The 27384-nt window shown below is 29.1% G+C and overlaps 4 protein-coding genes across 5 annotated transcripts in view; 2 read left to right on the top strand and 2 right to left on the bottom strand.

The window, feature by feature from the left end:
* The window catches only part of LOC109600216 (GTP cyclohydrolase 1), a 33690-nt gene extending 31321 nt beyond the window's left edge, over window positions 1-2369 (bottom strand). Inside the window, exon 1 of the mRNA XM_020016330.2 lies at window positions 1971-2369. Coding sequence (XP_019871889.1) covers window positions 1971-2055 — 85 coding nt within the window. The 5' untranslated portion in view covers window positions 2056-2369. The remainder of the gene's footprint in view (window positions 1-1970) is intronic.
* Window positions 2370-9506: 7137 nt separating this feature from the next.
* On the top strand, window positions 9507-13958 carry LOC109600219 (uncharacterized). 2 transcript variants are annotated; one of them, XM_020016337.2, is made up of 3 exons: window positions 9507-11012; window positions 12444-12839; window positions 12897-13958. In XM_020016337.2, the coding sequence occupies exons 1-3, from the start codon at window positions 9718-9720 to the stop codon at window positions 13024-13026; spliced, it is 1821 nt and encodes a 606-aa protein (XP_019871896.2). In that variant the 5' UTR covers window positions 9507-9717; the 3' UTR covers window positions 13027-13958. The 2 variants fall into 2 exon arrangements, with proteins under 2 accessions (XP_019871896.2, XP_019871897.1); XM_020016338.2 differs by having other exon boundaries at window positions 12444-13006.
* Window positions 13959-14693: 735 nt separating this feature from the next.
* On the top strand, window positions 14694-20213 carry LOC109600238 (ATP-dependent DNA helicase Q4). The gene is made up of 6 exons (XM_020016363.2): window positions 14694-14850; window positions 14907-17295; window positions 17359-17742; window positions 17796-18508; window positions 18562-19024; window positions 19615-20213. Exons 1-6 carry the CDS (start codon window positions 14743-14745, stop codon window positions 20154-20156), a joined length of 4599 nt encoding a protein of 1532 aa, XP_019871922.2. The 5' UTR covers window positions 14694-14742; the 3' UTR covers window positions 20157-20213.
* Window positions 20214-22609: 2396 nt separating this feature from the next.
* On the bottom strand, window positions 22610-26365 carry LOC109600227 (uncharacterized). Its single transcript, XM_049962843.1, has 2 exons — window positions 26324-26365; window positions 22610-23421 (listed from the first exon to the last, which is right to left on the bottom strand). Exon 2 carries the CDS (start codon window positions 23413-23415, stop codon window positions 22933-22935), a length of 483 nt encoding a protein of 160 aa, XP_049818800.1. The 5' UTR covers window positions 23416-23421; window positions 26324-26365; the 3' UTR covers window positions 22610-22932.
* Window positions 26366-27384: the final 1019 nt, after the last annotated feature.

Genomic DNA, 27384 nt, shown 5'->3' with positions numbered 1-27384 from the left:
ATAATTTATTCTTTTAAAATAAATTATATATTTTAATGTGGTTCATAAAATTGGACTAATTAATAGAGCTTAGATGAAATTAAATATATAAATATTTAATCTATTCCGTCAATATAAATTAGTATATTTTTTAATTATTTTTATATATTTTGACTATTTTATACACACATAGATAATGTCTATCTACATTTTTATACACATAGATAATGTCTATGTACATTTTATGTGGTTCAGAAATTTATGTTTCTAAAATTCAATATTATGATTTTAGTTGTGATTAATAAAAACTGTTTTAATCAAAAACAGACGTAAAATTACGTCATCTAAAAAATTAAAAAATTGTAACAATGATTAAATAAATATATAATTTATTCCTTCAAAATAAATTACATATTTTAAAATCTTTCACAAAATTGGGCTTTTAAAATTTAAAATAGTGATTTCATTGGTGCTAAAAAGTATATAATAATATATATAATTAATATAACGTAGCTGTAATTAAATAAATATTTTATCTATTCTACCAAAATAAATTAGTATATTTTTTAATTATTTTTATATATTTTGTCTATTTTATATACACTTAGATAATGTCTATGTACATTTTTATGTGATTCAAAAAATAATGTTTCTAAAATTCAATATTATGATTTGATTGGAGATTAATAAAAAATGTATTAATCAAAATTAGTCGTAAAATTACATTGTCCAAAAAATTAAAATATTCTAAATACGATTAAATTAATATTTAATTTATTCTTGCAAAATAAATTATATATTTTTATGTGGTCCACAAAATTGGGCTTTTAAAATTTAAAATATTCATTTCATTGGTGCTAAAAAGTATATAATAATTAATAGAGTGTAACTGTAATTAAATAAATATTTTATTTATTCTGCTAAAATAAATAAGTATATTTTTTAATTATTTTTATATATTTTGTCTGTTTTATATACATATAGATAATGTCTATGTACATTTTTATGAGGTTCAGAAAATTTTATTTTTAATATTCAACATCATTATTTGACTGATAATTAATAAAAATGTGATAATCAAAAATAGTCCTAACTATGATTAAATAAATATATAATTTATTACTTTAAAATTTAATAATATATAATATAATTAATATAATTTCATTGGTCCTAAAAAGTATATAATAATGTACATAATTAATAGAGTGTCACTGTAATTAAATAAATATTTTATCTATTCTGCCAAAATAAATTAGTGTACTTTTTAATCATTTTTATATATTTTATGTACACATAGATAATGTACATTTTTATGAGGTTCAGAAAATTGTGTTTTTAAAATTCAACATTATCATTTGATTGGTGATAAATAAAAATGTAATAAAAGTAATCGTAAAATTACATCGTCTAAAAAAATTAACATGTTATAACTATGATTAAATAAATATATAATTTATTTCTTCAAAATAAATTGTATAATTTTATGTGGTTCACAAAATTGGCCTTTTAAAATTTAAAATTATGATTCCACTGGTGCTAAATAGTATATAATAATATATATATATATATATATATATATATATATATATATATATATAATTAATATAGTGTAGCTGTAATTAAATAAATATCTTATTGATTCTTCCAAAATAAATATATTTTATATATTTGTATGTATTTTGTCTATATTAAATGAACATAATCAATGACTATTTAAATCTTACTGTAATTTTTCAATGATTACAAATTTATGGAAGCTTATGGTTAACCATAATCAATAATTTATATTATATCTAATCGAAACCACAAATGTAAAATGTGTAAATTTTGTACACACGCGTTATTAGAAACTTTTATTAAAACATGAACATACAAAGCTTCTATTCCACTATAAACAATTTGAACAACTAATTGCGTAAATTACAGCACTTAATTAACTATTGACCACCATTTTTTTTTATAAGTACCTCTTCAGTCAAACTTGTACTCACCGTTTTTCGTATTTCCATTAACACTGTCACATGTGGCAATCTGCATGTCCTCCTCGGTTCTTCCGTTGTTGTGCATTTCCTTCATTTTGGCAAAATAAAAATTTCTAACGGCAACACTCACCCTCGAACCACACGCAGCGCAAACGTAAAAAAAAAAACAAATCAAAAATAGTGCGCCAATAAGAGAATAAATCACTGTCAAGATTACCAGAGATTTCAAGTATTATATTACACATTGTATGTGACGTCACGGCATTGATTTATTTAACTGCCCCCACTTTTTCTAATTTCATACTGTTATCCTTGGATTGGTGTTTTACCCCCATGTGAATTTTTGCAATGCACCGCTTTGCGGTCCATTTCGGACGTCGGAGGTGGTAGAGGCAAAAACCAAAAATGGGGCAGCGGTTTTCGAAAGTGCGCCGCAGATTTGCGACATACCGTAATCACGGACTTTTATGTCATCATTGCCGAATTTAATGCGAATATTATTTGTTTGTCGGTCCGGCTCTTTGTTTATTGATATCTGGGCATGTCTGTTGTTAATTAATTAATCGGCGAACAAATTTAAATGGTGTAATAGTTTATCTTTTGGTATTTTTCCTTTCACTTCGCTTTGATACGATTTAATTTAGATGTAAATCTTGTTGCTGCAGTCGGCTTTAATAATTTTATTATTCATGACCACATTCGATCTGCTGTTAGGGCTTAGTTTCCTTAAACAAGAAAACCAATTTTCTATTATATTAACAAATTTTAATTAAAATTAATTATTTTAAAAACACCTCCGAGGTATATTTTAGTTTGACATAAAATTCAAAATAATTATTTATATACTAATGTCGTGGTATTTTTGTTACATTGTATCAATTAACTAAATGACACTATCTAAATTAATCATAATAAAATTATTGTTGGTTTAATTATAATGTAGTTTGGTAAAACCATACTGTATTCTTTAAATCATTATGACATTGCTTTTTCTTTGAATTTTATTTACATATTCATTCAATTATTTTAAATATGTATGTATAATTAAAGAATTTAATAGTTTTTCTATCAATCAGTAAGTTTCTAAGATTAATGAAACAAAGTATTAATAAAAATTTTAATATACACATAAATTTAAAGAATTATTTTATTAAATTTAAATCCATAAAAATGAATGTAACAAACAGAAATATTTATGTATAATTAAGGAATTTAACAGTTTTTCTATCAATCAGTAAATTTCTAAGATTAATGAAACAAAGTATTAATAAAAATTTTAATTTACATAAAAATTTAATTAATTATTTTATTTAATTTAAATCCATAAAAATTAGAATAACAAACAGCAATATGTATGTATAATAAAAGAATTTAACAGTTTTTCTATCAATCAGTAAGTTTCTGAGATGAATGAAACAAAGTATTAATAAAAATTTTAATATTCATATAAATTTAATGAATTATTTTATTAAACTTAAATCCATAAAAATTAGTATAACAAACAGAACTATGTATGTATAATTAAGGAATTTAACAGTTTTTCTATCAATCAGTAAGTTTCTAAGATTAATGAAATTAAGGATTAATAAAAATTTTAATTTACATATAATTTTAATGAATTATATTATTAAATTTAAATTCATAAAAATTAGTATAACAAAGAGAAATATGTATGTATAATTAAGGAATTTAACAGTTTTTCTATCAATCAGTAAGTTTCTAAGATTAATGAAACAAAGTGTTAATAAAAATTTTAATATACATATAAATTTAATGAATTATTTTATTAAATTTAAATGCATAAAAATTAGTATAACAAATAGAAATATATATGTGTAATTAAAGAATTTAACAGTTTTTCTATCAATCAGTAAATTTCTAAAATAAATGAAATAAAGTATTAATAAAAATTTTAATTTACATATAGATTTAATTAATTATTTTATTAAATTTAAATCCATAAAAATTAGAATAACAAACAGAAATATGTATGTATAATAAAAGAATTTAACAGTTTTTCTATCAATCAGTAAATTTCTAAAATAAATGAAATAAAGTATTAATAAAAATTTTAATTCACATATAAATTTAATGAATTATTTTATTAAATTTAAATTCATAAAAATTAGTATAACAAAGAGAAATATGTATGTATAATTAAGGAATTTAACAGTTTTTCTATCAATCAGTAAGTTTCTAATATTAATGAAACAAAGTATTAATAAAAATTTTAATTTACATATAATTTTAATGAATTATATTATTAAATTTAAATTCATAAAAATGAGTATAACAAACAGAAATATGTATGTATAATTAAGGAATTTAACAGTTTTTCTATTAATCATTAAGTTTCTAAGATTATTGAAACAAAGTATTAATAAAAATTTTAATACACATATAAATTTAATGAATTATTTTATTAAATTTAAATCCATAAAAATTAATATAACAAACAGAAATATGTATGTATAATTAAAGAATTTGACAGTTTTTCTATCACTCAATAAGTTTATAAGATTAATGAAACAAAGTATTAATAAAAATTTTAATTTACATATAAATTTAATGAATTATTATATTAAATTTAAATCCATAAAAATTAGTATAACAAACAGAAATATGTACGTATAATTAAAGAACTTAACAGTTTTTCTATCAATCAGTAAGTTTATAATATTAATGTATAATTAAAGAATTTAACAGTTTTTCTATCAATCAGTAAGTTTCTAAGATTAATGAAACAAAGTATTAATAAAAATTTTAATATACATATAAATTTAAAGAATTATTTTATTAAATTTAAATACATAAAAATTGGTATAACAAACAAATATATATATATATATATATATATATATACATATAATTAAAGAATTTAACAGTTTTTCCTAAGATTAATGAAACAAAGTATTAATAAAAAAATTTAATATACATATAAATTTAATGAATTATTTTATTAAATTTCAATCCATAAAAATTAGTATAACAAACAGAAATATGTGTGTATAATTAAAGAATTTAACAGTTTTTCTTTCAATCACTAAGTTTATAAGATTAATGAAACAAAGTATTAATAAAAATTTTAATCGATTACGATTAGAATTTTATTGTATTTAACTAGAGGTGTGCCTTTCCTAATTGCCACTGTATACATTTTAACAGTTAGACAATCAATCAGTAAGTTTCTAAAATTAATAAAGCAAATAAAAATATTAATAAACATGTAATTTTAATGAATTATTTAATTATTGAATTGAATCCATAAAAACTAATGTAACAAAGAGAAATATGAAATAAAAGTAACTTGTGAAAAAACCTTCTAAATTGCAATAAGACATCTAAATTTGACAGGTGCAGGAACTTTTAAAAGATTTCATTGACCCAATAATGTAGGTACAAGGCTAAGTTCAAAACTTGACAATAAATATTGATATTTTTTATGATTTGTCCTTTGAATATTTGCCTGAAATAGAAGTCTGAATTTGAATTTCAATGTCAAAGACAGTCCAAATTTAATTGTTCACAATAGTTTATTATATATTTATGTTAATGTTATAGATAAATAGTATTGATTAAAATAATAAAACAAAGTTTTAAAATTAAGTGCTTGTTAGATTTCTTTGAATCTCTGAACATCTATGTTCATTAAAGGAAAACTTATCCTAACAAGTAAGCCATATAAAGGTAGAAATGAATTTAATTTGTTCCATTTGCCAGTTTATAAACAAACACAATTTAATGTGTTTCCCTATTATTAGCCAACTGTAACATAACATACAACAGGTGAGTAATATTTTGACAAAAAATAAACATTTTCCCAATGATCAGATCAACAATAATATGCATAATGTTAATTTTTTGTATTGTTTGGTTTTATTTAATACCTTGAATCAAAGTGAGTCATGTTAGTTTTTAATCAATTTAAATAGTTGATTAGTGTAAGAAATATCTAGTTTCTAAGCTGGATTTAAGACGATTTTTTATTGCTGAGCAAATTACTTTCAGAATTTCTGAAAACTAGTGAATATGAAATTCCAGTTTAAAATTTTCCATGAGATATTTTTTGTATTTTGGTTTTATTTAATACCTTGAATCAAAGTGAGTCATATTAGTTTTTAATCAATTTAAATAGTTGATGAATGGAAGAAATCTCAGACGATTTTTTATTGTTGAACAAATAACTTTCAGAATTTCTGAAAACTAGTAAATATAAAATTTTAAATTAAAATTTACCATGAATCACTAATAAAGAATAGAAAAATTCCGTTTCTAACTAAACTTCGAATTAAAAATCTGTAAAAAATTAAATCATTTAGTTCATTATATTTAATTTATACTTTCAGAATTTCTGAAAATTTATGGATATTAACTTTAATTTAAAATTTACTATGATTCATTATTAAGGAGGAGAAAAACTTTGTTTTTTAAATAGGATTTTGTAACTAAACAATTAATTTAAAAAATTGGTTTATTTTTATTAAAATTCAAACTTACTCAAATGTATATATTTTAGAACCTGGTATTACATGTTCATTACATTTACTTTACAGTGAACTTGAGAAACTAATAATATGTGTAAAAATCAATATTTAACTATTCAAGGAGGTTTGAAATATAATTTATGAAATCTTAAATTAAATTTTTATAATATTATGAAAAATTAATATAATATAGACAAAAAAGTTGTTTTTTTGTATTATTAGGTTCCTTTTAATACTTTAAAACAAAATGAGTCAGATCAGTTTTTAATTAATTTAATAAATACTTTGTCAGAGTAAGAAAATTTAGATTCTAAACTGGATCTTAGACGATTATTTATTATTGAACAAATAACTTTCAGAATATCTGAAAATTTATTTATATTAACTTTAATTTAAAATTTACTATAATTCATTATTAAGGAGGAGAAAAATTTTATTTTTTAAATAGGATTTTGTAACTAAACAATTAATTTAAAAAATTGGTTTATTTTTATAATTCAAACTTCCTCAAATGTATATATTTTAGAACCTGGTATTACATGTTCATTACATTTACTTTACAGTGAACTTGAGAAACTAATAATATGTGTAAAAATCAATATTTAACTGTTCAAGTAAGTTTGAAATATAATTTATGAAATCTTAAATTAAATTTTTATAATATTAAGAAAAATTAATATAATATAGACAAAAAAGTTGTTTTTTTTTATTGTTAGGCTCCTTTTAATACCTTAAAACAAAATGAATCAGATCAGTTTTTAATTAATTTAATAAATACTTTGCCAGAGTAAGAAAATTTAGATTCTAAACTGGATCTTAGACGATTATTTATTATTGAACAAATAACGTTCAGAATTTCTGGAAATTTATGGATATTAATTATAGTTTAAATTTTAACATGATTCATTATTAAAGAGGAGAGAAATTGTGTTTTTTAAACAGGATTTGGTTACTAAACAATTAATTTAAAAATTGGTTTAATTTTAAAGTTCAAACTTCCTCACATGTATATATTTTAGGACCTACATGGTATTACATGTTCATTTCATTTACTTTACAGTGAATTTGAGAAAATAATATGTTAAAATCAATTTTGTAACTGTTCAAGCAGGTTTGAAATATATTTTATAAAATTAAATTTCTATAATATTCAAAAAAATTACTATAAAAAATTTGCTTTTTTTGTATTTTAATACTTTGAATAAGAGAGAGTCATATTCAGTTTTCAATAAATTATAAAATTATAGTTTATTTACTTTTTCTACGTCTTATTAAGAAGAAAAAGAGAGAAATTCCATTTTTTAATGTGAATTTTAATACTAAACAATTAATTTAGAAAATCATTTGCAATAACTATTTTAAATAATTTACATATTATGTGACTATTTAAGTAGATTTGAATTTAAATTTTTAAAATGTTTATATTATTCTTCTATGATGTACAAAATAATTTCTTAGTTAATAAATAAATGTCTATTTTGAAAGAACTGAAAGTACACCCATTTAATTAATTACATCATTAAAAATAAATGTCAAACAAGTATAAGAATTAATAATGAATTGTTTTAGTCCATTTCATGTCATATATTTCACCATTATACACACTTAAAATATGTTTCGACCCCCGCATCCTTGATAATTGTGTTCAAAGTTTTTCTATAACTTTCACAACACACTTGAGGGACCTCTTATCCTGTTAGGATGCGGAATATTTGGAAAACAAGATTAAGCTTTTCAAAGTAATTTCTTTGTTGGACGTTCCCCCATACATTAAATATGTGTCCGCCCTTTTTCGTGACGTATATCACACACCCTTCTGACGTTTTAAAAATGAAAAACTCTCTTCACATTAAAGCAGGGAAATTGATGAATTAATGAAAACACTTGATAAAAGCATATGTCTCTGTCGTCTTTTATAGTATATAAAAATTATATTTAATTTAATTGTGAATTTAATTTTTAACACAAACCTAAAAGTTAACTAACGTATATTCTAATTAATGTAAAAAACATTTTTTACCAGTGATGTCATTATACGTATGAATTTTGATGTTGTCATACATTTTACTAGAAATGAATAAATCACCCCACAACTCTGATGATTGCACTATTTTTGTTATTGCATAAGAAACTATAAATGAAAAATAATATGATTAGATCTCAAGGTAAGGTATACGTGCGGATTTAGCTTTTAGACAATTATTAGTTTTTATGATGTTCGTTTTTTATAAAATAGTTTTGTAATCTCGTCAATTATTACAGGTAAATTGTTTATCTACTCACTTTTTTCTTCAATTATGTTAATTATATAAAAATAGCGATAGTAATTATTTGTAAATTTACTTTTGAAAGGGTAAAATTAATATAATAATTAAGGTGGCTGATAATAAGCTATCTTAATGTCTAATTAAAGAGTATAATAAAATGAATTTTATAAAAATCAACTAAGATTTTTTCTCTTTAGCACTCCTTTAAAAAATATTTATTTGTTAAATAATGTATACAAAACTCTGATTTTTAAGTCTATTAAATAAATACACAATATTTTTATGTAATATTTTAAAAAATGTTGATTTTAAATTTTGTGCTAATTCTTTGGTCACCACAATATTAATTACTTTACAGAAGTTGAATTAACATATTAGTATTTAGATTGATATTTGAAATAAAGCTAAAATGAAATAATTAAATTTAAAATTACATCAGAGGAACTGAACTGATCAATGAACATCAATCTAGTAGTTCAACTATTTAACTTATTATTACAAATCAACTTTAAAATCTGGCGTGTGTTGTAATTAGTAAAATAATAATTACATTTTTAAAATATATCGTTATTGATTTTTGCCGCCGTTTTATAAATTCAGAATAGTGACTTGTATAGGCAACCCCAAATGCACCTATTTAAAACGGTTAATTTTCATTATTCATGACTAAAATAAACTACGTTTATTTGCCAATAAGAACATGTTGATACACGTATAAACTAAACAAATCAACCGGTTGACTTCTTAGTGATTATTAGTCATTGGCCAGAAATGTCATATTTATTTATTTACCATTTGTTTGTCATCTCACTTCAGATCACTCCGTCTTGATGTTTCCATTCCAGTTTTAAAGAATTTGTGTTGTGAGGAAAGAAAGCGAATTTTAAATTGGTTTAATTATTCATTAAAACCGGTGACCTCTTTTATCTCGTACATGACTACCTGGTTAATTGATGTTACTGTTTCTCAGTGGAAGGTGCCACATTGTGTTGAGTTTATTAAAGTATGTCCCACACCAAGGGCCCCGAACGGGAAGGCTTACCGAAATCGGGAAGGGTGAACGAAGTGTGTCAGGAATGGATGGTGAGGGAGGACATGGCTTTGGCGTACCGCCTACAAAATAAAGAATTCGACGAACATTTAAGCGGAAACAAGTACAGGAATCAGCTGGTTAGGGAGGACATTCCCAAAGCTAAAGATGAACAGCTTAGGGAGCAAAGGTTGGCCGAACAAGCCGCAGCCATTTACCAGAAGATGTTGGCCGAACAGGAGGAGATTGACAACCAATTGGCAAAAGATTTGGCTGACAAAATCGAAAGGGAGGAGAGATTGAAAAGGAGGGAGATTGAAATGAGAGATCAGGATGTTGCCAGGCAGCTACTGGAACAGGAAAGACACAAAGTTGAAAGGCACCATCACATGCCCAACTATCCACCACACTTTTCTCCACAGAAACCAGCGTACCCTCCACCTAAAACAGAGAGTCACCCTTCTCCTCACAGACCAAATTCTTTAAATTATCAAGCTAATCTGCCCAGGAGGCAAGCCTTGGCTATGCCTCTACCTCACGAAATTAGCCCTGTTGATGATGTGTATTTAGACCCAATTAGAACTAAAGAAGAGATAGAAAGTGCCGAGTTATACACAGAACCTTACAAGCCAACTGAAAAACTATCCGACCAATTAAATCGGATAGATATCGCGGAAATTGGGGTGCCAATTGACGAAGTAACAGAGCGTCAAATCCAGGAAGAAAGAGACGCCGCCTTGGCCCGACAGTTACAGGAACAAGAAGGCTCCATAGAAGAGACCTTGATGAATCGAGATCGTTTGTTGGCTATCGAAGCTCAAGACAAGGAACTTGCCAAATTACTACAAGAACGCGAAAGGGCCAAGGCGAGGAGGGCGAGGGAACGAGCCAAACAAAAGGCTTTGGCCAAAAAGCAGCAGCAAATCGATCTCCAACAGCACGAACACAGGAATGTAGACCAGTTAATGCCTGATGATTCATACGCTTTTCCGGCAGATATGATACAACAAACCTCATCAGTACCAAGGACCGTGGCAGCACATCCAGACATGTACGCGGTGCCAAATCCGAACGATGAAGATGTTAGTTACAGTTTACCAGTGGACGTACTGCCCACTGGATCAGGTGACAGGCTTAGAGTGAGTCACAGGCAAAACTATGGGTCTGAATTGAAGGAGATCAATGTCGTTCCTGGTGGTCATTCTTCCAGTTTTGAGGAAAAGATTTCCAATGGGTTGCCACCACAGAGGCCCACACAGTTGGACTTAAAGTGAGTTCAATATTCCATTTTATTTAATTTCCTTCTACCATTGAAACAATGGTCTGACCTTAAATGTTGGAACCAAATAGAAATATTAAAATTTACATTTGAAACCAATTGGCGTCAAGAGGCACATTTAAAAGTGCCTCTGAAGAACAAAATATTCATTGAAATTTAATGTAAAACTGGTTTAATTGTCGGTTTCACAACATATTTACCTTCTACCATTGTTTATATATTAAGAAATATTCTATTTTAAAGACTAAATTAATAAAAAATATGTTTTAATATCATACTAACAATAAAATAATTTTCATAGTCGTCATCTGAGCAACCACCACTGATTCTGAAACGTAATAAATCAAAATTGACTATACTGATATATAAAATGATTCAGATTTACATATGAAACTAATTGGCGTGAAGAGGCACATTTAAAAGTGCCTCTGAAAAATAAAATATTCATTGAAATTTAATGTAAAACTGGTTTATTTGTCGGTTTTACAACATATTGACCTTCTACCATTGTTTAAATATTAAGAAATGTCCTATTTTAAAGAGTAAATACATAAAAAATGTATTTTTAATATCATTATATCAATAAAATAATTTTCATATCTCTCATCTGAATAACCATCACTGATTCTAAAACGAAATAATTCAAAATTGACTACATTGATTATATAAAATGTTTAAGATTTACATATGAAACCAATTGACGTGGAGGCACATTTAAAAGTGCCTCTGAAAAATAAAATATTAATTGAAATTTAATGTAAAACTGGTTTAATTGTGGGTTTTACAACATATCAACCTTCTACCATTGTTTAAATATTAAGAAATATTCTATTTTAAAGGGTAAATACATAAAAAATGTATTTTTAATATCATTATATCAATAAAATAATTTTTATAGCCTTCATATAAGTAATCACTACTGATTCTAAAACATAATAAATCAAAATTGACTACATTGATATATAAAATTATTAAATTACTTAATTTATCAAAAATAAATATTTAAAAATATAATTTTTTTATATATGAATATGATTTATTGTTTCAGATTGACTGTATTGTATTCGTATAATCAGATATATAAGTATGTGTATGTAGATTGTTATGCAGAAACAGATAAATAACTAAAAGATAATTTTAGAATTTATTGTACTGCATATTTGTTTCAGTGAGTCATAATGATACTTATTCCATTAAAATATTTACAAATATTATCTATATACACACAATCAAAGTAACAAATTAGGAAAAAGGTGATATTAGATTTATATTTAGTATTTTAATCCTTCAAATATTTCATAGGTTTAATTTAGTTAAAAAGTAAATAAACTTGTACAAATATGTTTCATCAACTTACGAGATAAGTTAATTATTTACTATTCATAATATTTTATATATTTAACTTATTACGTTGTTCTCCAGGTCTCCTTTAACCAAGATAAACAAACCCCGTTATCCCGACCCGGAACCCTGCGACAGCTTCCAATCGACCTCGTCGACATCCCCGACGTCCCACCAAACCGCCCACACCAACATCGCAATGGCAATCGACCCGACGTACTCGAGACGCGGGGGCGGCGGCCCGGCCAGCAGCGGCGGCAGCTACCACCGCCACTCGTCCAGCTACGACACCGCGTCCAGCACGGTGACCACGAGCACGTCCAGCAGCAGCCCCGGCATGGTGTTGCCGCCGCCCGATCTGGGCGAGCTGGACGACGAGAACCCGGCGCCGCCGTACATGCCGATCCAGGGACAGCGCAGGACCGCCTCCTTGGAGAAGAAGCAGAAAAAGAAGTCGAAGGATGGCTGCAAACAGCAGTAGGAGTTAATATAATCAAATTACTTTTAATTAATTTGATTATATTTCTTTCACAGGAATCTAATGAAAAGGAATGAAGTACTTGAAAGTAAGCAATTTATTTTTTATAGTTTGACTGGTTTTTCCTTACGAATGAGAATATTATTTAAAAAATACATATCTGTGTCTTGTACGAATTTATTTTAAATTACTTTTACTAAGGTAAAATTATAGGAATAATAATTAAGTTCCAATTATATATAAATTAACATTTAAAACATATAATGTTTATAAGTCATTTTGAATATGGCCATCCCAAGTACTTCAGGCAGACCAAATTAAATCAAAATAGTGATAAAATTAAATTAATTTTTTAGTCATAAAGTCTGTATATTTTAAAATATCTATATATTATACTTTTTTACATTTTTTTGTTCTTTAAATATATGTGTAGGATCATATTGTATCTGGTTGAATTATTTTTGATTATCAATATTTGAAGAACTGAATTATTTTACAAAATATGTGTGGTATTATGTTATGATTATTATTTCTGTGTAACATTATCAGTTTTTATTTGTATTTATTTTGTTCAATTTTTAACTTATTTTCCTAACTTGTGTACAACAAGATACTATATAAAGACTAAATATGTATGATACTTCATTATGGTACTATTATTTGTAAGATTGTGTACTACATCCACATTGAGGGATAGACATTCAAAAAGGGGCAGTTTAATTGATACTCATTTGAACGATTTTAACTGGAGTTTTCACAGCTATCATATAAGTATTAATAAAATGTGTTTGGCAATTTGATTGATCCATAATTCAATAATAATAATCAAATAATAGAGGACTCATAACATACAATGTCGTTCAAAATTATTAATTTAATTTAGCCCACATATTCTAAGAATATTATGGAAATAATAAATCAAAATAAGTACATTAATAACAATAATTAAATATTTACGCACTGTAACACCAAATATAAATGCTCAATAGATAATAAGTTTATTGTTTCACATATTTCTTTTATATTGCGTATTTAATGGTGACTGGTTTTTATATATTTATTTATACTTTTATGTATTTTTATATACAGATATTATTTAATAAAATATATATAAATAATTGGTGTTTTTGTTCATTACTGTGAACATATAAAAACAAAAAAGTACTTTTAACTTTTAATTTATTAAGTCAGCTCAGCGTTAATGTTTTGTACATTGATTTTAGACCTTATTGCATCTACTTTACTTTTTGTCAAGTGAACCGAAGGCAAGACAACCAATTTGCAAGCACAGTGTAATCCTGAAATGAAGTCGAATCCGCCAATCCTTGAGTCACAGCGAGGGCAGTTAATACGTCCTTTGGACCATTGTTCCTGTTCAATCCTTTCACTTATCCAACTAGGTAATTCATCTTCATTTAAGTACAAACTGTTTGATTCAGTTACTGTTGGGCATGTGGTTTCTGTGGTAGTTGTGGAGTTGTGAGCGTCCTTATAAATAATGTTACACTCTGTAGAGGACAGAATGGGTTTACTACAATTTTTGCACCGTATTTCTTGATACATACTGAAATATTTTTTTGTATTACAATGAGGTTATGATTGATGTAGTGCAAATGTCCAAGAAGGAAACAAATATTTTATATATTTATATAAATTTTTATATTGATTTAACTAGATCATTACTCATTTAAGATTTTGTTTTATACAACAAGCCACAAGATGAATTTTTATGTCGTTTTATTTGTTAATGTGAAATAATCAGTAGGTGTATCGCTCCATACCTAAAGTCTGTGTTAGGTATGATCATCACACGAAAACAAAACAAGGCGCGGGAAACAGATGACATGATTTAGTTACCTTATAAAGAAACTTTCTTAGGCACTTTATTTAAATAAAAACAACATGGAATTGTTGGAACCCGAACTAAAGAAAACTTACGACAAGTGCAAATATATAGTGAAGGTGTGGGAACACAAATTTCAGAAAGAGCATAAGAGGTTACCTTCCAAGGTAAGATTAATTAATTAAATACACAATAAATACGTAAGTATTAATATAATTTACAGTTAGATATTCGTGAAGCAAACACAGAAGTACGACATGCATACCGCAGATATTTCCAAATTAAATCGGCTGCTTTGGAACAAAGCTTCATGGATATCGACATGGGTTTCGAAGATGATCCTCCAAATGATGATTCGTTAAAAGCGCCCGTGCTTGAAGAAAACAATCAAAATGAGCTAAATCAAATTAAGTCAACAGAAATCGAGGCAAAACCTGCAGAAGAAGAACCTCAAATTGATGAAACATGGGGTGCTCATTTAAATAATACTAAGCCTAAAGAGATTGAAGAAGCTGCCAAACAAACTGAAAAACCCAATTTAAACATCACAAAAAAGCTGTTCTGTGGCTCAAAATTTACTAAGAGAAACCCGAGGAAGTCATTGTCTTTTACTCAAAAGAAAAGTGAATCAAACATTGAAGTGCCGGCTCCTTCCTCACAACCGATTTTTACCTCATTTAGTTCGGATACTGATTTATCTCAGGACAGTTTTTCCTCCTCGAAGGAGAATTGTTCAATGTTGCAAGAAAATAGTTTGTTAAATACTAATTTTAAAATTGTGGCACCATCAGAAAATGTCACATCTAAGCCTGTAAATTTAGCACAAATGGCTGCCCAAAATACATATAAGAAAACCTTGAAATCTGTAGACACTGGTTGGTTGGAAAGAGTAGCCAGGCAAACTGGAACAAAAATAGAAGAGCATGAAATGCAGTTGTTGAAGGAACAACAACCAGTGGCAGATAATTTTAATTTTCCAAACTTAAAGACACCATCAGTTGACAATGTTCCTAGTACTAATGTTGTAACTAAACTAGATTATGACAGTGATGATATTATTGATGGATCTGATGATGAGGAGCCAGTGAAATTGCCACCATCTATGCATGTTGCTAAGAAAAAGAGGATGGAGATATCTAACATAAGTAGAAGTAATAGTTTAAATAGTATGTCTAGCTTTAATGATGGTAATAATAGTTCTTTAAATGTAAATTCCACTGAAATTTCATCTGGTGGCATTAATATGTCTGAAAACAATGTTTCCACTAATCAAAATACTGAAGAAACCATGCAAGTATCCACTGAAGAAATTGCAACTAGTGATAAGAAGAAACCAAGGAAGTCGACGAGTCGAAATGTGAAGAAAACCACACCTAAGGCCAAAGCCAAAACAACAAAGAAAGTTAAAGAAATGGAGGAACGAAGTCCCACAAGAAGATCATCACGCCAAACAAAAGTCAAAGTCAGTTTGGAGGAACTCTCCAGTGGAGAAGAAGATCCCTTCGCTTCGGATAATGACGAGGGGGATCCGGAGTTCACACCGAACAGTCCAAAACCCCACTATGAGGATAATAATGAATCTCTAGAGGCAAAACCAAAACGGTCGAGAAAATCAACAGCCAAAGAAAAAACACCCAGACAACCAAAAACTCCAAAAGCTCCGAAAACTCCTCGAGTTCCCAAAAGTGCCAAAGCTAAAAAGGAGGAGAAAAACGTGGAAGAGGAGGAACCCGAGGATGCCCCTTACGACGTGGAATTCTCTGTTAAACCTAGAATCGTCGCCCCCAGATACGGAAGCATAAAAACCGTTATAAAAGAAAGAAAAATAAAAATCAAATCCGAAGATAACAAAACCAAGTCCAAAAAGGAAAAAGTAGAGGACAAGATCAAAGACAGGACGCAACAGGCGGCCGACAAGTTGGAACAGAAAATCGCGTCGGGCAACCTGAACGAGAATTTCGTGCGATTGAACCTGAAGAAGAAGGTTTTCGCCCGCGGAAAGTCGGGCATCAACTTCAGCAAGTACAAAAAGGCGCAGTGGAAGCAGAAGAAGAAGGCTCTGGCTGGCCCGGACATGGATATGGGGGGTTGCGACGGTGGCATGTTGACTTGTTTCAATTGCGGCCAGATCGGGCACTTTGCCAGGCATTGTAAGGCGACAAAAGGGGAAGGGTTGTTGCCGCTTTCCGCCGCCGCCGAGGAGGAGGACTGCCCGTATCCCACTTTGGAAGAGGCGGCCGCATTGGCTAGCAACAGCGTGCTGAGTATAAGAAAGCCAAACATTGTTACCAGTGAGGAAAAAATGGATGTTGAGGAATCTGAGGCAACTGTAAATCCTGAGGAACGTGATAATGGCCAAGAAAATGATGAAGAGGCTAAAAATGATAATGATGAAGAGGCTGAAAATGATGATGATGATGATGATGTTAATGATGAAGAGGCTCAAGATGGGGACGAATTCGACAGTTTTGATGAAGAAGAATCAGACCTGTTGTTGGCTGAAACACTGAGAATTGAGGAGAACGCCAAAAAGTTAAATGTACAAATGTACATGGACAGTGTCAAATATGTGAAGTCTTACTACGAATTAAAGGAAGACGATTCAGTAATTGGTGAGCAACTTTCGTCAAATTCAAAATCAATTTTAAATATTTTTATTTTGTAACTTATTTCAGAAACACCACAGGAAGTTTTTGATGCATTAAGACTATTTGGTCATGCATCATTTAGAGGTGGTCAAGAACAAGCTGTGATGAGGATACTGTCAGGAAAATCCACTTTAGTAACACTCAGCACTGGTTCTGGTAAAAGTTTATGTTACCAACTTCCAGCTTATTTATATGCTCGAAGAGAACCTTGTATTTCCCTTATCATTTCACCTTTAGTATCTCTTATGGAAGATCAAGTCCATGGTATTCCATCATTTCTAAGGGCTGCCTGTCTGCATACTAATCAGACAAAAAATCAAAGAGAAAAAGTTATGCAGGCTATTTCAATGGGGGATCTTGATGTACTTTTGATATCCCCAGAAGCAGTAGTAGCAGGAGAAAGGCAAACAGGTATTAAGCTACTAAAGATATTTTATTCATTTTATACTCAATCACTTTTTTAGGTTTCGGATCTTTGTTCCGTAAATTGCCACCAATCGCCTTCGCATGTATCGACGAAGCGCATTGCGTGTCCCAGTGGTCCCACAATTTCCGTCCCAGTTACCTCATGATATGCCGTGTCTTACGTGAAAGTCTCGGCGTTAAAACCATCCTTGGCCTGACGGCCACTGCCACCAGATCCACCAGCGACAGCATCATTGAGCATCTGCACATTCCTGACGGAAGGGACGGCATAATTAGCGACATACCCCTCCCCGATAATCTCACCCTGACCGTCTCCAAAGACGCCCAAAGGGACCAGGCTTTGTTGGGCCTATTATTGTCTGAGAGATTTGCGGATTGTAGGAGCATCATTGTGTATTGCACAAGGCGTGATGAATGCGAGCGTATCGCCACCTTCCTGAGGACCAGTCTGAAGAACGAAAAAGTAGTGGAAGAAACTAATAAAAAGCGTAAAAGAGTTAACCTTCAAGCGGAGCCGTACCATGCAGGTCTGTCGGCCAGTCGCAGAAGGACGATTCAGAACAGTTTCATGTCGGGGGCGTTAAGAATTGTGGTGGCCACCGTGGCCTTCGGTATGGGTATCAATAAGTCGGATATAAGAGCCGTAATTCACTACAACATGCCTAAAAGCTTTGAAAGCTACGTTCAGGAAGTGGGCAGAGCTGGAAGAGATGGTTTAAAAGCTCACTGTCACTTATTCTTGGACTCGATGGTAACCTTTCAAACGTTAACCAGGTTCTTTAGATTAAATTCCTTTCGTTTTAGGGAAGAGACGAAAACGAACTGCGCCGACACATCCACTCAAACTCCATCGACCGGCACGTGATAAGGAAGCTTTTACAGAAAATTTTCATTCCCTGTTCGTGTAAGACCACCTGTCCGAAACACGAGGTCGGATTTTCCATAGAAGAAACCGTCCGTGCTCTGGATATTCCAGAAGAAAATATCTCCACGCTTTTGTGCTACCTTGAGTTGCACGAGAATAAGTACATTCAAGTTTTGAGTCCTGCCTATACTTGGTGCAAGGTGATTTCCTATGGAGGGCCTTTGCAGATACGCAAGGCTGCCAAGGACTGTGCTCCTTTGGCTATGGCGTTGGCACTGCATAAAACTCAACAGGGGGATGATCCTAACACGCTGGAATTTCCGGTCATTGATATTGCTAGTGCCATGGGTTGGGAGAGTGGCATTTGTAAGCACAAACTCAAAAACCTAGAGTGGACCACTGGTATGTTTAAAATTGTTTTAACAAAGATAGCACATAAAATTGAAACAGTTTCTTTACTAATTATTAATTTTTCCATATTTTTCAAGCTTTTCAAATTACAGAAAACTTAACAAAACCAATGACCTTTTACTTATATGATTGCATTTTTGTTGCCATCATTTTCTCCTCCTAAAATAGGTGGAAAATAATCCAGGAAATGTGATTTTAAAGATATATTGATACCTATAGCTTAGTTCTTTTAAAAGTACTAAATTCTTGACATAATTTTTAGGCAAGATTGTGCCTCATTTTCATTTAATTCATGGCACAAATTTCGCTAGTCTTTCTGTAACAGTTTACGGATTTAAGAGTCTTTAAACAAACGTTTTAAAACGGAGTTTCAAAAAATGGCAATAATATATTCAGGGTAAGGTATTAGATATTTATTTGTGGGCTTAAAATGTTTGTAAAAGAGAGTTTTCTGCCTTAAAATTACAATTTATTATAGTTATGAGGTCGTATAAAGGTTTGAAATATTTGTCTGTTTCCTCTATAACCAATTTTGATTTTCATCTGTGGTTTATTGTGACTATATTATAAATTTGTTATAGTAAATAACCAACCAAAACGGTCACCACTGACCGTCAGATTCTCAAACCTCGGATTCCGATTATTTGCCCCAGGAAACCTCACCGATGACCAACTAGACGAAGCTTTAGACAGTTTATATTCCAGAGTCGTGGAACAGGAACGCACTGCCATCTTACAACTTCGTGCCGTGCACGACACCTTAATAGAAGTCGCCAACAAATCGTATCGGGCTTGCTTAAACGAAGAGGGCGAAGAAGCGGCAAAACTGAAACTCAAAGTGAGGGAATATTTCAACTCGGTCAATCCGTTGGCGTCTCTACCCGAAATAAAACCGAAGAAGGTCAACGAAGAACAACTGATCAACGACATTAGAGCTATTATACACATGTACAGGGACAATTCTTTCACTGGCAGAGCCATCGCGAGAATTTTCCACGGCATTCAAAGTCCAAATTATCCAGCTGTTATGTGGGGAAGGTGCAAGTTTTGGAGGAGCCATATCTCAGACGATTTCCACACGATTTGTCGGATAGCCACTCAGGAGATTTTACGAATGAAATAATTTTTTATTTTTGTTAATACAGTTAATATATTTTTAATAAATAGAATTTTATTTTTACATCTTTTACTTCTTATTTTTGATAATTTAGACAATTTTAAAAAGATTATTCTTTTTGAAAAGATTTATTTGAATTATGCAGAAGCAAACAAAGAAGTTTCTGACAAATTCAATGTTATAAGAGATGATCAAATTACCTTTCCTTTCTAAGCAGGACATGTTTGTCCTCTTTGGGCGTCTCCTGAAACCCTTATTGTCTCTAATTTCTTGGCGTAAGAATATCATATCATGTTTTAAATATATACCCATTAAAAGCCGAAACGCTTTATTCCACAGATCTTGCAAGTCATAATATCTAGTAACATTCAGCACTGATTCTGAGCTCATTTAAGCCTGTTGTATATCTTTCATCGTTTCACTTTTAGGAAGATTATGGAAGATTAAGTCTATGGTATTCCATCGTTTTCAGGGCACAACAAAAAGTGGGAGAGATATTGTAATGCAATCTATTCAATAAGGGACTGAAAATGAAAATGATGAAGAGGCTAAAAATGGGGACGAATTCAACGGTTTTGATGAAGAAGAATCAGACCTGTTGTTAACTGAAACACTGAGAATTGAGGAGATTGCCAAAAAGTTAAATGTACAAATGTATATGGACGGTGTCAAATATGTGAAACCTTACTATGAATTAAAGGAAAACGGTTCAGTAATTGGTGAGCAAGTTTCGTCAAATTCAGAATCAATTTTAAATATTTATATTTTGTAACTTATTTTAGAAACACCACAGGAAGTTTTTGATGCATTAAGACTATTTGGTCATGCATCATTTAGAGGTGGTCAAGAACAAGCTGTGATGAGGATACTATAAGGAAAATCCACTTTATTAATACTCAGCACTGGTTCTGGTAAAAGTTTATGTTATCAACTTTCAGCTTATTTATATGCTCGAAAAGAACCTTGTATTTCCCTTATCATTTCACCTTTGGTATTCCTTATGGAAGATCAAGTCCATGGTATTCCGTCATTTCTAAGGGCTGCCTGTCTGCATACTAATCAGACACAAAATCAAAAGGAAAAAGTTATGCAGACTATTTCAATGGGGGATCTTGACGTACTTCCGATATCCCCAGAAGCAGTAGTAACAGAGGAAAGGCAAACAGGTATTAAGCTATTAAAGATATTTTATTCATTTCATACTCAAACACTTTTTAGGTTTCGGATCTTTGCTCCGTAAATTGCCACCAATCGCCTTCGCATGTATCGACGAAGCACATTGCGTGTCCCAGTGGTCCCACAACTTCCGTCCCAGTTACCTCATGATATCCTGTGTCTTACGTGAAAGTTTCGGTGTTAAAATCATTCTTGGCCTGACGGCCACTGCCATCAGATCCACCAGCGACAGCATCATTGAGCACCTGCACATTCCTGACGGAAGGGACGGCATGATTAGCGACACACTCCTCCCCGATAATCTCACCCTGACCGCCTCCAAAGACGCCCAAAGAGACCATACTTTGTTGAGCCTATTGTTGTCTGAGAGATTTGCTGATTGTAGGAGCATCATTATGTATTGCATAAAGCTTGATGAGTGTGAGGGTATCGCAACCTTCTAGAGGACCAGTCTGAAGAACCAAAAAGTAGTGGAAGAAACTAATAAAAAGCGTAAAAGAGTTAATCTTCAAACGGAGACGTACCATGCAGGTCTGTCGGCCAGTCGCAGAAGAACGATTTAGAACATTTTCATGTCGGGGGCGTTAAGAATTGTGGTGGCCACCGTGGCCTTCGGTATGGGTATCAATAAGTCGGATATAAGAGCCGTAATTCACTACAACATGCCTAAAAGCTTTGAAAGCTACGTTTAGGAAGTGGGCTTAGCTGCAAGAGTCGGATTAAAAGCTCACTGTCACTTATTCGTGGACTCAATGGTAACCTTTTAAGCGTTAACCCGATTCTTTAGATTAAATTCCATTTGTTTTAGGGAAGGAATGAAGACAAACTGTTACAACATGTGATGATATGCATACGTTTAAGCTTCCGGTCATTGATGTTGCTATTGCCATTGGTAGGGAGAGTGGCATTTGTAAGCACAAACTCAAACCTACTGAAACAACATCATAGAAAACTGACTTTTACTTACTTGACTGTGTTGTTGTTGTTCTTCATTTTCAGCTCCTAAATTAGATGGAAAGTTAAATAGATGAGAATGTAGAAAATGTATTTTCAATGACATATTGATACCTATTGCATAGTTCTTTTAAAAGTAGCACAATAATATTCTTACATAATTATCAGCTCTCTTGTGTCCCAGTTTAAATTCGACCAGTGACTAAATAATTATAATGAGCACTAATAAATAATCGATTTAAATTATAAAAGAGCAATGAAATTCCATAAAGTAAAAAGTTGATATAATTTGAAAAAGTATTCAATTTTTTAAAGAATAAAATCCAATGCAAAATTATGATCACCATATATTTTTATTTAAAATTCCACATTTATATTTTCTTCTAACATCAATACATTTTTTTAATTTAAACTTAACAAATGCATTTGTTCTGTACCTCAACATCTGACATTTTATACAAAATGAGACAATTTGATCAAATATTTACAAAACACTTTTTATTACTGACCTCAATTGTTCCAAAATTGATATCAGCTCACAATAAACCTTAACAAACTTATTCTTAATAAATAAATTTGAAAGTTTATCTATATAAATTTACTTGGATACTAATCCATTAATTAAGAACTTTTAACATGCAACTTTCCTAAATTACGTCAACATTCTCTTGAGAAATTCGAAGGAATGTTTTATGAAACAAGAATGCGATTCGAAGTCGCGTCCCTTTATAATTTTCATTTGGGCTTCAGACTTGCATTTCCCACAGAACTCTTTGGATATTAAGTGCAAGGGACTTTGGTAGTAAATGTTGCTGTTTTTGTCTAGTTTCTCATTTTTCACGTGGGTGCGAGTATGCAAAACTATCTCCAGGACTATGAGGAAGACGATCAAAAGTGGGCTGACCAACACAACGGTGGGTAACAGGTATGTAATACTCTCGTAGAAATCGGAAGTTGGCTTCAGTTGTTTGGCTTCTGGTTGTGTAACTGATGAATACACGTGACTAGGAACTCTAAAACCTTTCCTTGGGGATTTACTGTGGAAAACTGTGGAGGAAGGGTACTCTCTTTCGCCTGTTTCTCTGTTCAATATTTCGTACACCTTTTCACCGGTTTCAAAATCCAGGACCTCCATTTGTATCTGAAAGAATGTAATTTAGAGTGGTGCCTACTCAGATGAGGCAGGTGAGGCAGTGCCTCACCTACGAAAATGATTATTCAACATTAATATTAAAAAATACATATTTTATGTTTTTATTCTTTAATATAAAATATGACTTAATATTTAAACTAAGATACGAGAGTAATATGTTGTATTTTGGACAATTAAACAAACAATAACAATTTTATATTAAATTTAAATGAATAATTTGTGTGCAAGTTGTCCAGAGCACTTTTAAATGTGTTTCCTCGTGCCAATTCGTTTCATAAGTAAATCTTGAATATTACTATTGGAATCCAACATTGGCGCATGCGCCTTAAGGCCGGGCTATTATTTCAATGGTAGGGAAGCTGAGGCGTGCCTCTAACCATTGAGGTAATTCTAAATATCGACATAAACGAAGTTCTCTGAATAAATTTATCTATTTTAAAGGATAGGAAAAATATTTGGTATAAAAAGGGGCAATTTATATATAAATAAAATAATTAACACGTTTTATAATTATTAAAATAGACCCACTACACCATTTTTGGTGTCATGTCACTGTGGCTGGATTTTAACATGACTTACATAATTTATATATCCATTACAAAGTTGTAAACTAAGAATTTATTACCCAGAAAGAACGACTGCTGGAAGGTATGTTAATCCGGAAAATCCCACAACGTACACAATATTATATAAGAGCCATTAACATTAACGATCATTTTAAGTCACCTTTTACGAAGCGGCGGCTATTCATACAAATTGAAATGTTGTTTAGTTAAAACAATGATAGGATATGCGGTCAGGTCATAAGGTTAGTCAATAAATTTTCATAAATAGGAATTTCTCATTATGAAATCGGTCGTGTCTTCCAATGGTTTATGATACTTGGAAGTTTATTTTATATTCTAATTTGTGCATTTGACGTTATTGATATTTATTTGACGTTATTATAAAAGTAAATTTTCCAAGAATAATGTTTACTCACGTCTGTTTTGATTAATAAAATTATTTTTATAAATATTAATTAGGGAAAATATTTTCTTTAAAAATTAATAATGAGACAATTAATTTAAATTTGGATTTTAAATTCACTGTCTTCGAAAGTGTGACATTTTAATATGTAAATATTGATTAAAAATAGTTGTGGAAAATTTCTTCTAAAATTTTAAAAGATTTACGTTGATTATTTATTTTTTAACAAAAATTTAATCATCTTTTTCATAAAGTTTAGACAAAAAAAAGTGTCAAATTTTATAATTTTATCAATTTTATATTTTATATGTATAGTGGTCGAACAAAGTATGGAAAATTGGAATTTTATCTTCTGGGACATCTTTTATCTGTTATAATGGGTGTGACATTTTAATATATAAATATTGATTTAAAATATTTGTGGAAATTTTCTCTTAAAATTTTAAAAGATTTTCGTTGATTCTTTATTTTTTAACAAATATTTAAAATTCTTTTTCATAAAATTTAAGCAAAAAAGTGTAAAATTTTATAATTTTATTAATTTTATATATACAGTGGTGGAAAAAAGTATGGAAAATTGGAATTTTATCTTCTGGTACTCTTCTTATCTGTTATAAAGAGTGTGACATTTTAATATGTAAATATTGATTTAAAATATTTGTGGAAATTTTCTCTTAAAATTTTTAAAGATCTTCGATGATTTTTTGTTTTTTAACGAAAATTTAAAACTGTTTTTGATAAAATTTAAGCAAAAAAGTGTAAAATTTTATTATTTTATCAATTTTATATGTACAATGGTGGAAAAAAATATGGAAAATTGAAATTTAACTTTTGAGACTTCTCTTATCTGTAATAATATGTGTGACATTTTAATATAATTGATTAAAAATATTGTGGAAAATATCACTTAAAGATTTTCGTTGATTCTTTACTTTTTAACAAAAATTAAAACTCTTTTTCATAAAATTTAAGCAACAAAAAGAGTAAATTTTTATAATTTTATTAATTTTATATATACAGGGGAGGAAACAAGTATTTATCTAGTATCTTATTGACTACATGATCGAGTTACAGTTAAAAAAACACTGTCAAGCAGTGATAGAAGCCAAAGGTTATGCCACAAAATATTGAAATGTTTGATTTATTATTAATTTTTTATTAATACTAATAAAATATTCCATAGTGAGTGAATATTTCAAATACATCAAATTTCTTTATAAATTATGACAATTTTAAATATGTTGTTGAAGAAAATTTATATGAGTTCAATTAAATAGAAACTTAAGTCTGTAAATCTCTAAATATATTAGTAATTATATAAAAGATAATTATTATCATTTATTAATTTTTTCATATTAAATTATTAAATTAATTTTTCTTAAAATTTTAACAATTTTTTTCTTGATTTTTATTATTTCGCAAAATTTAAAACATTTAAATTAATAAATTTTAATTAAAAAGTACAAAATTCTTTAAATTTCCTAATTAATCCAAAAATTTTTATGGGTTTTTGTAGAAATTTTCCCAAAAATGTTAAATGGAGTCTGATTTGTTAATTTTATCATAAAAATATATGAATGTATGTAATTGTATTTAAAAAAATACCATTAACTAATAATTTAACTAAATAATCGTTGTTGTACCTGAGACACAATAAAAAAAATGTATTATTTATTATTACCTATATAATGATGTGTTTTTGAAAAACTGATGTTTTCAGTCAATAAATGTTCTGACGATATTTTTAGACTATTAATTGCATGTCGTTTAAAGTAATTTCTAAATAAACACACGAGTTAACATTGGTTGTTTTTAAATAATTAAATAATATATTCTGCTATTCAAAGCTTGTTTATTAAATTCACCACCGCTTATAAATATTAATAAATAATGAAATAATATTTACTTCAAAGTGACTTACTTGCAGCAGTTGCTCCTTAGTTAACACACGCACAAAAATGAAATCAAAGATATTATTAATATGTATATTATAATATGTTATCAAACTTTTGGCCAATTTGTAGATATGCACTGTTATTTGTTTATAATATTAGTCATAAGAAAATGTATTTGATTATTATTAATCATATTTTTAATTTGTCAACCAATATCATTTTTTTATTTTGAAACAATAATTTAATTTTAATATTCATTAAAGGTGGACGTAATAAGTATTTTTGAATATATTAATTTATGAGTTCATATGCATATTTATGTGTTTTATTACAATAAATCTGCTGCATTTTATTATAATGAGTTTTCAATATTGATATTAGATTATTATTTAAATATACAATTAGTAAGGAAAAGAATAAATAAATTGTGTCGGTTAGTTACCCATATATTTGTTAATTTTATAGACTGTGTGTGGATTTTATATTTCGTACATCAGTTTGTTAATAATTATCCATTAATTGGTATTTTTAATTACATAACTTGTTTTGATGTTTGTGGGTACCTTTAAAATTACCTCTAATTAGATGGTTTCTCAGATGGGCAACCTGTTTTTAAATATGAACATACCGGAAGTACATTAGTTAACATAAGTTAACTTTTACACAATTTTTGGATAAATTTATACGAAATTATTTTAGTATATATATAAAAACAAGGTTTTATTATAGACCATTAATATTAACAGTTATAATTATATTTTTCCGTTTTTTTGTAATATATTAGTAATAATTTTTAGTTGTAATATAATATTATTAATTAATAATATTTGTTGTAAAAATGTTGCTAAGAATATAGCTTTTATCTTACCAAATGGGAAAGTTGCCACCAAATCACAGTAACACTAATCAACAATGTCTGTCCCACCTTTTTCACTAACCGACCAACAGAAGTGAACTGTCGCAACAAGGTTGAAAAACACGCGAGTTTTACCTACAATAGGAATGGGAACATCTTGGACAGTGGCGTCTATTACTAAAAATCCGGTTTTAATTCATATTTGTAATACACATCATGTACATAAAAACA

Source organism: Aethina tumida, chromosome 2 (assembly GCF_024364675.1).
Source record: "Aethina tumida isolate Nest 87 chromosome 2, icAetTumi1.1, whole genome shotgun sequence".
NCBI classification, from domain to species: domain Eukaryota; kingdom Metazoa; phylum Arthropoda; class Insecta; order Coleoptera; family Nitidulidae; genus Aethina; species Aethina tumida.
Note: the sequence above shows the minus strand (reverse complement) of the source record. Positions and strands in the feature narration are given on the sequence as shown.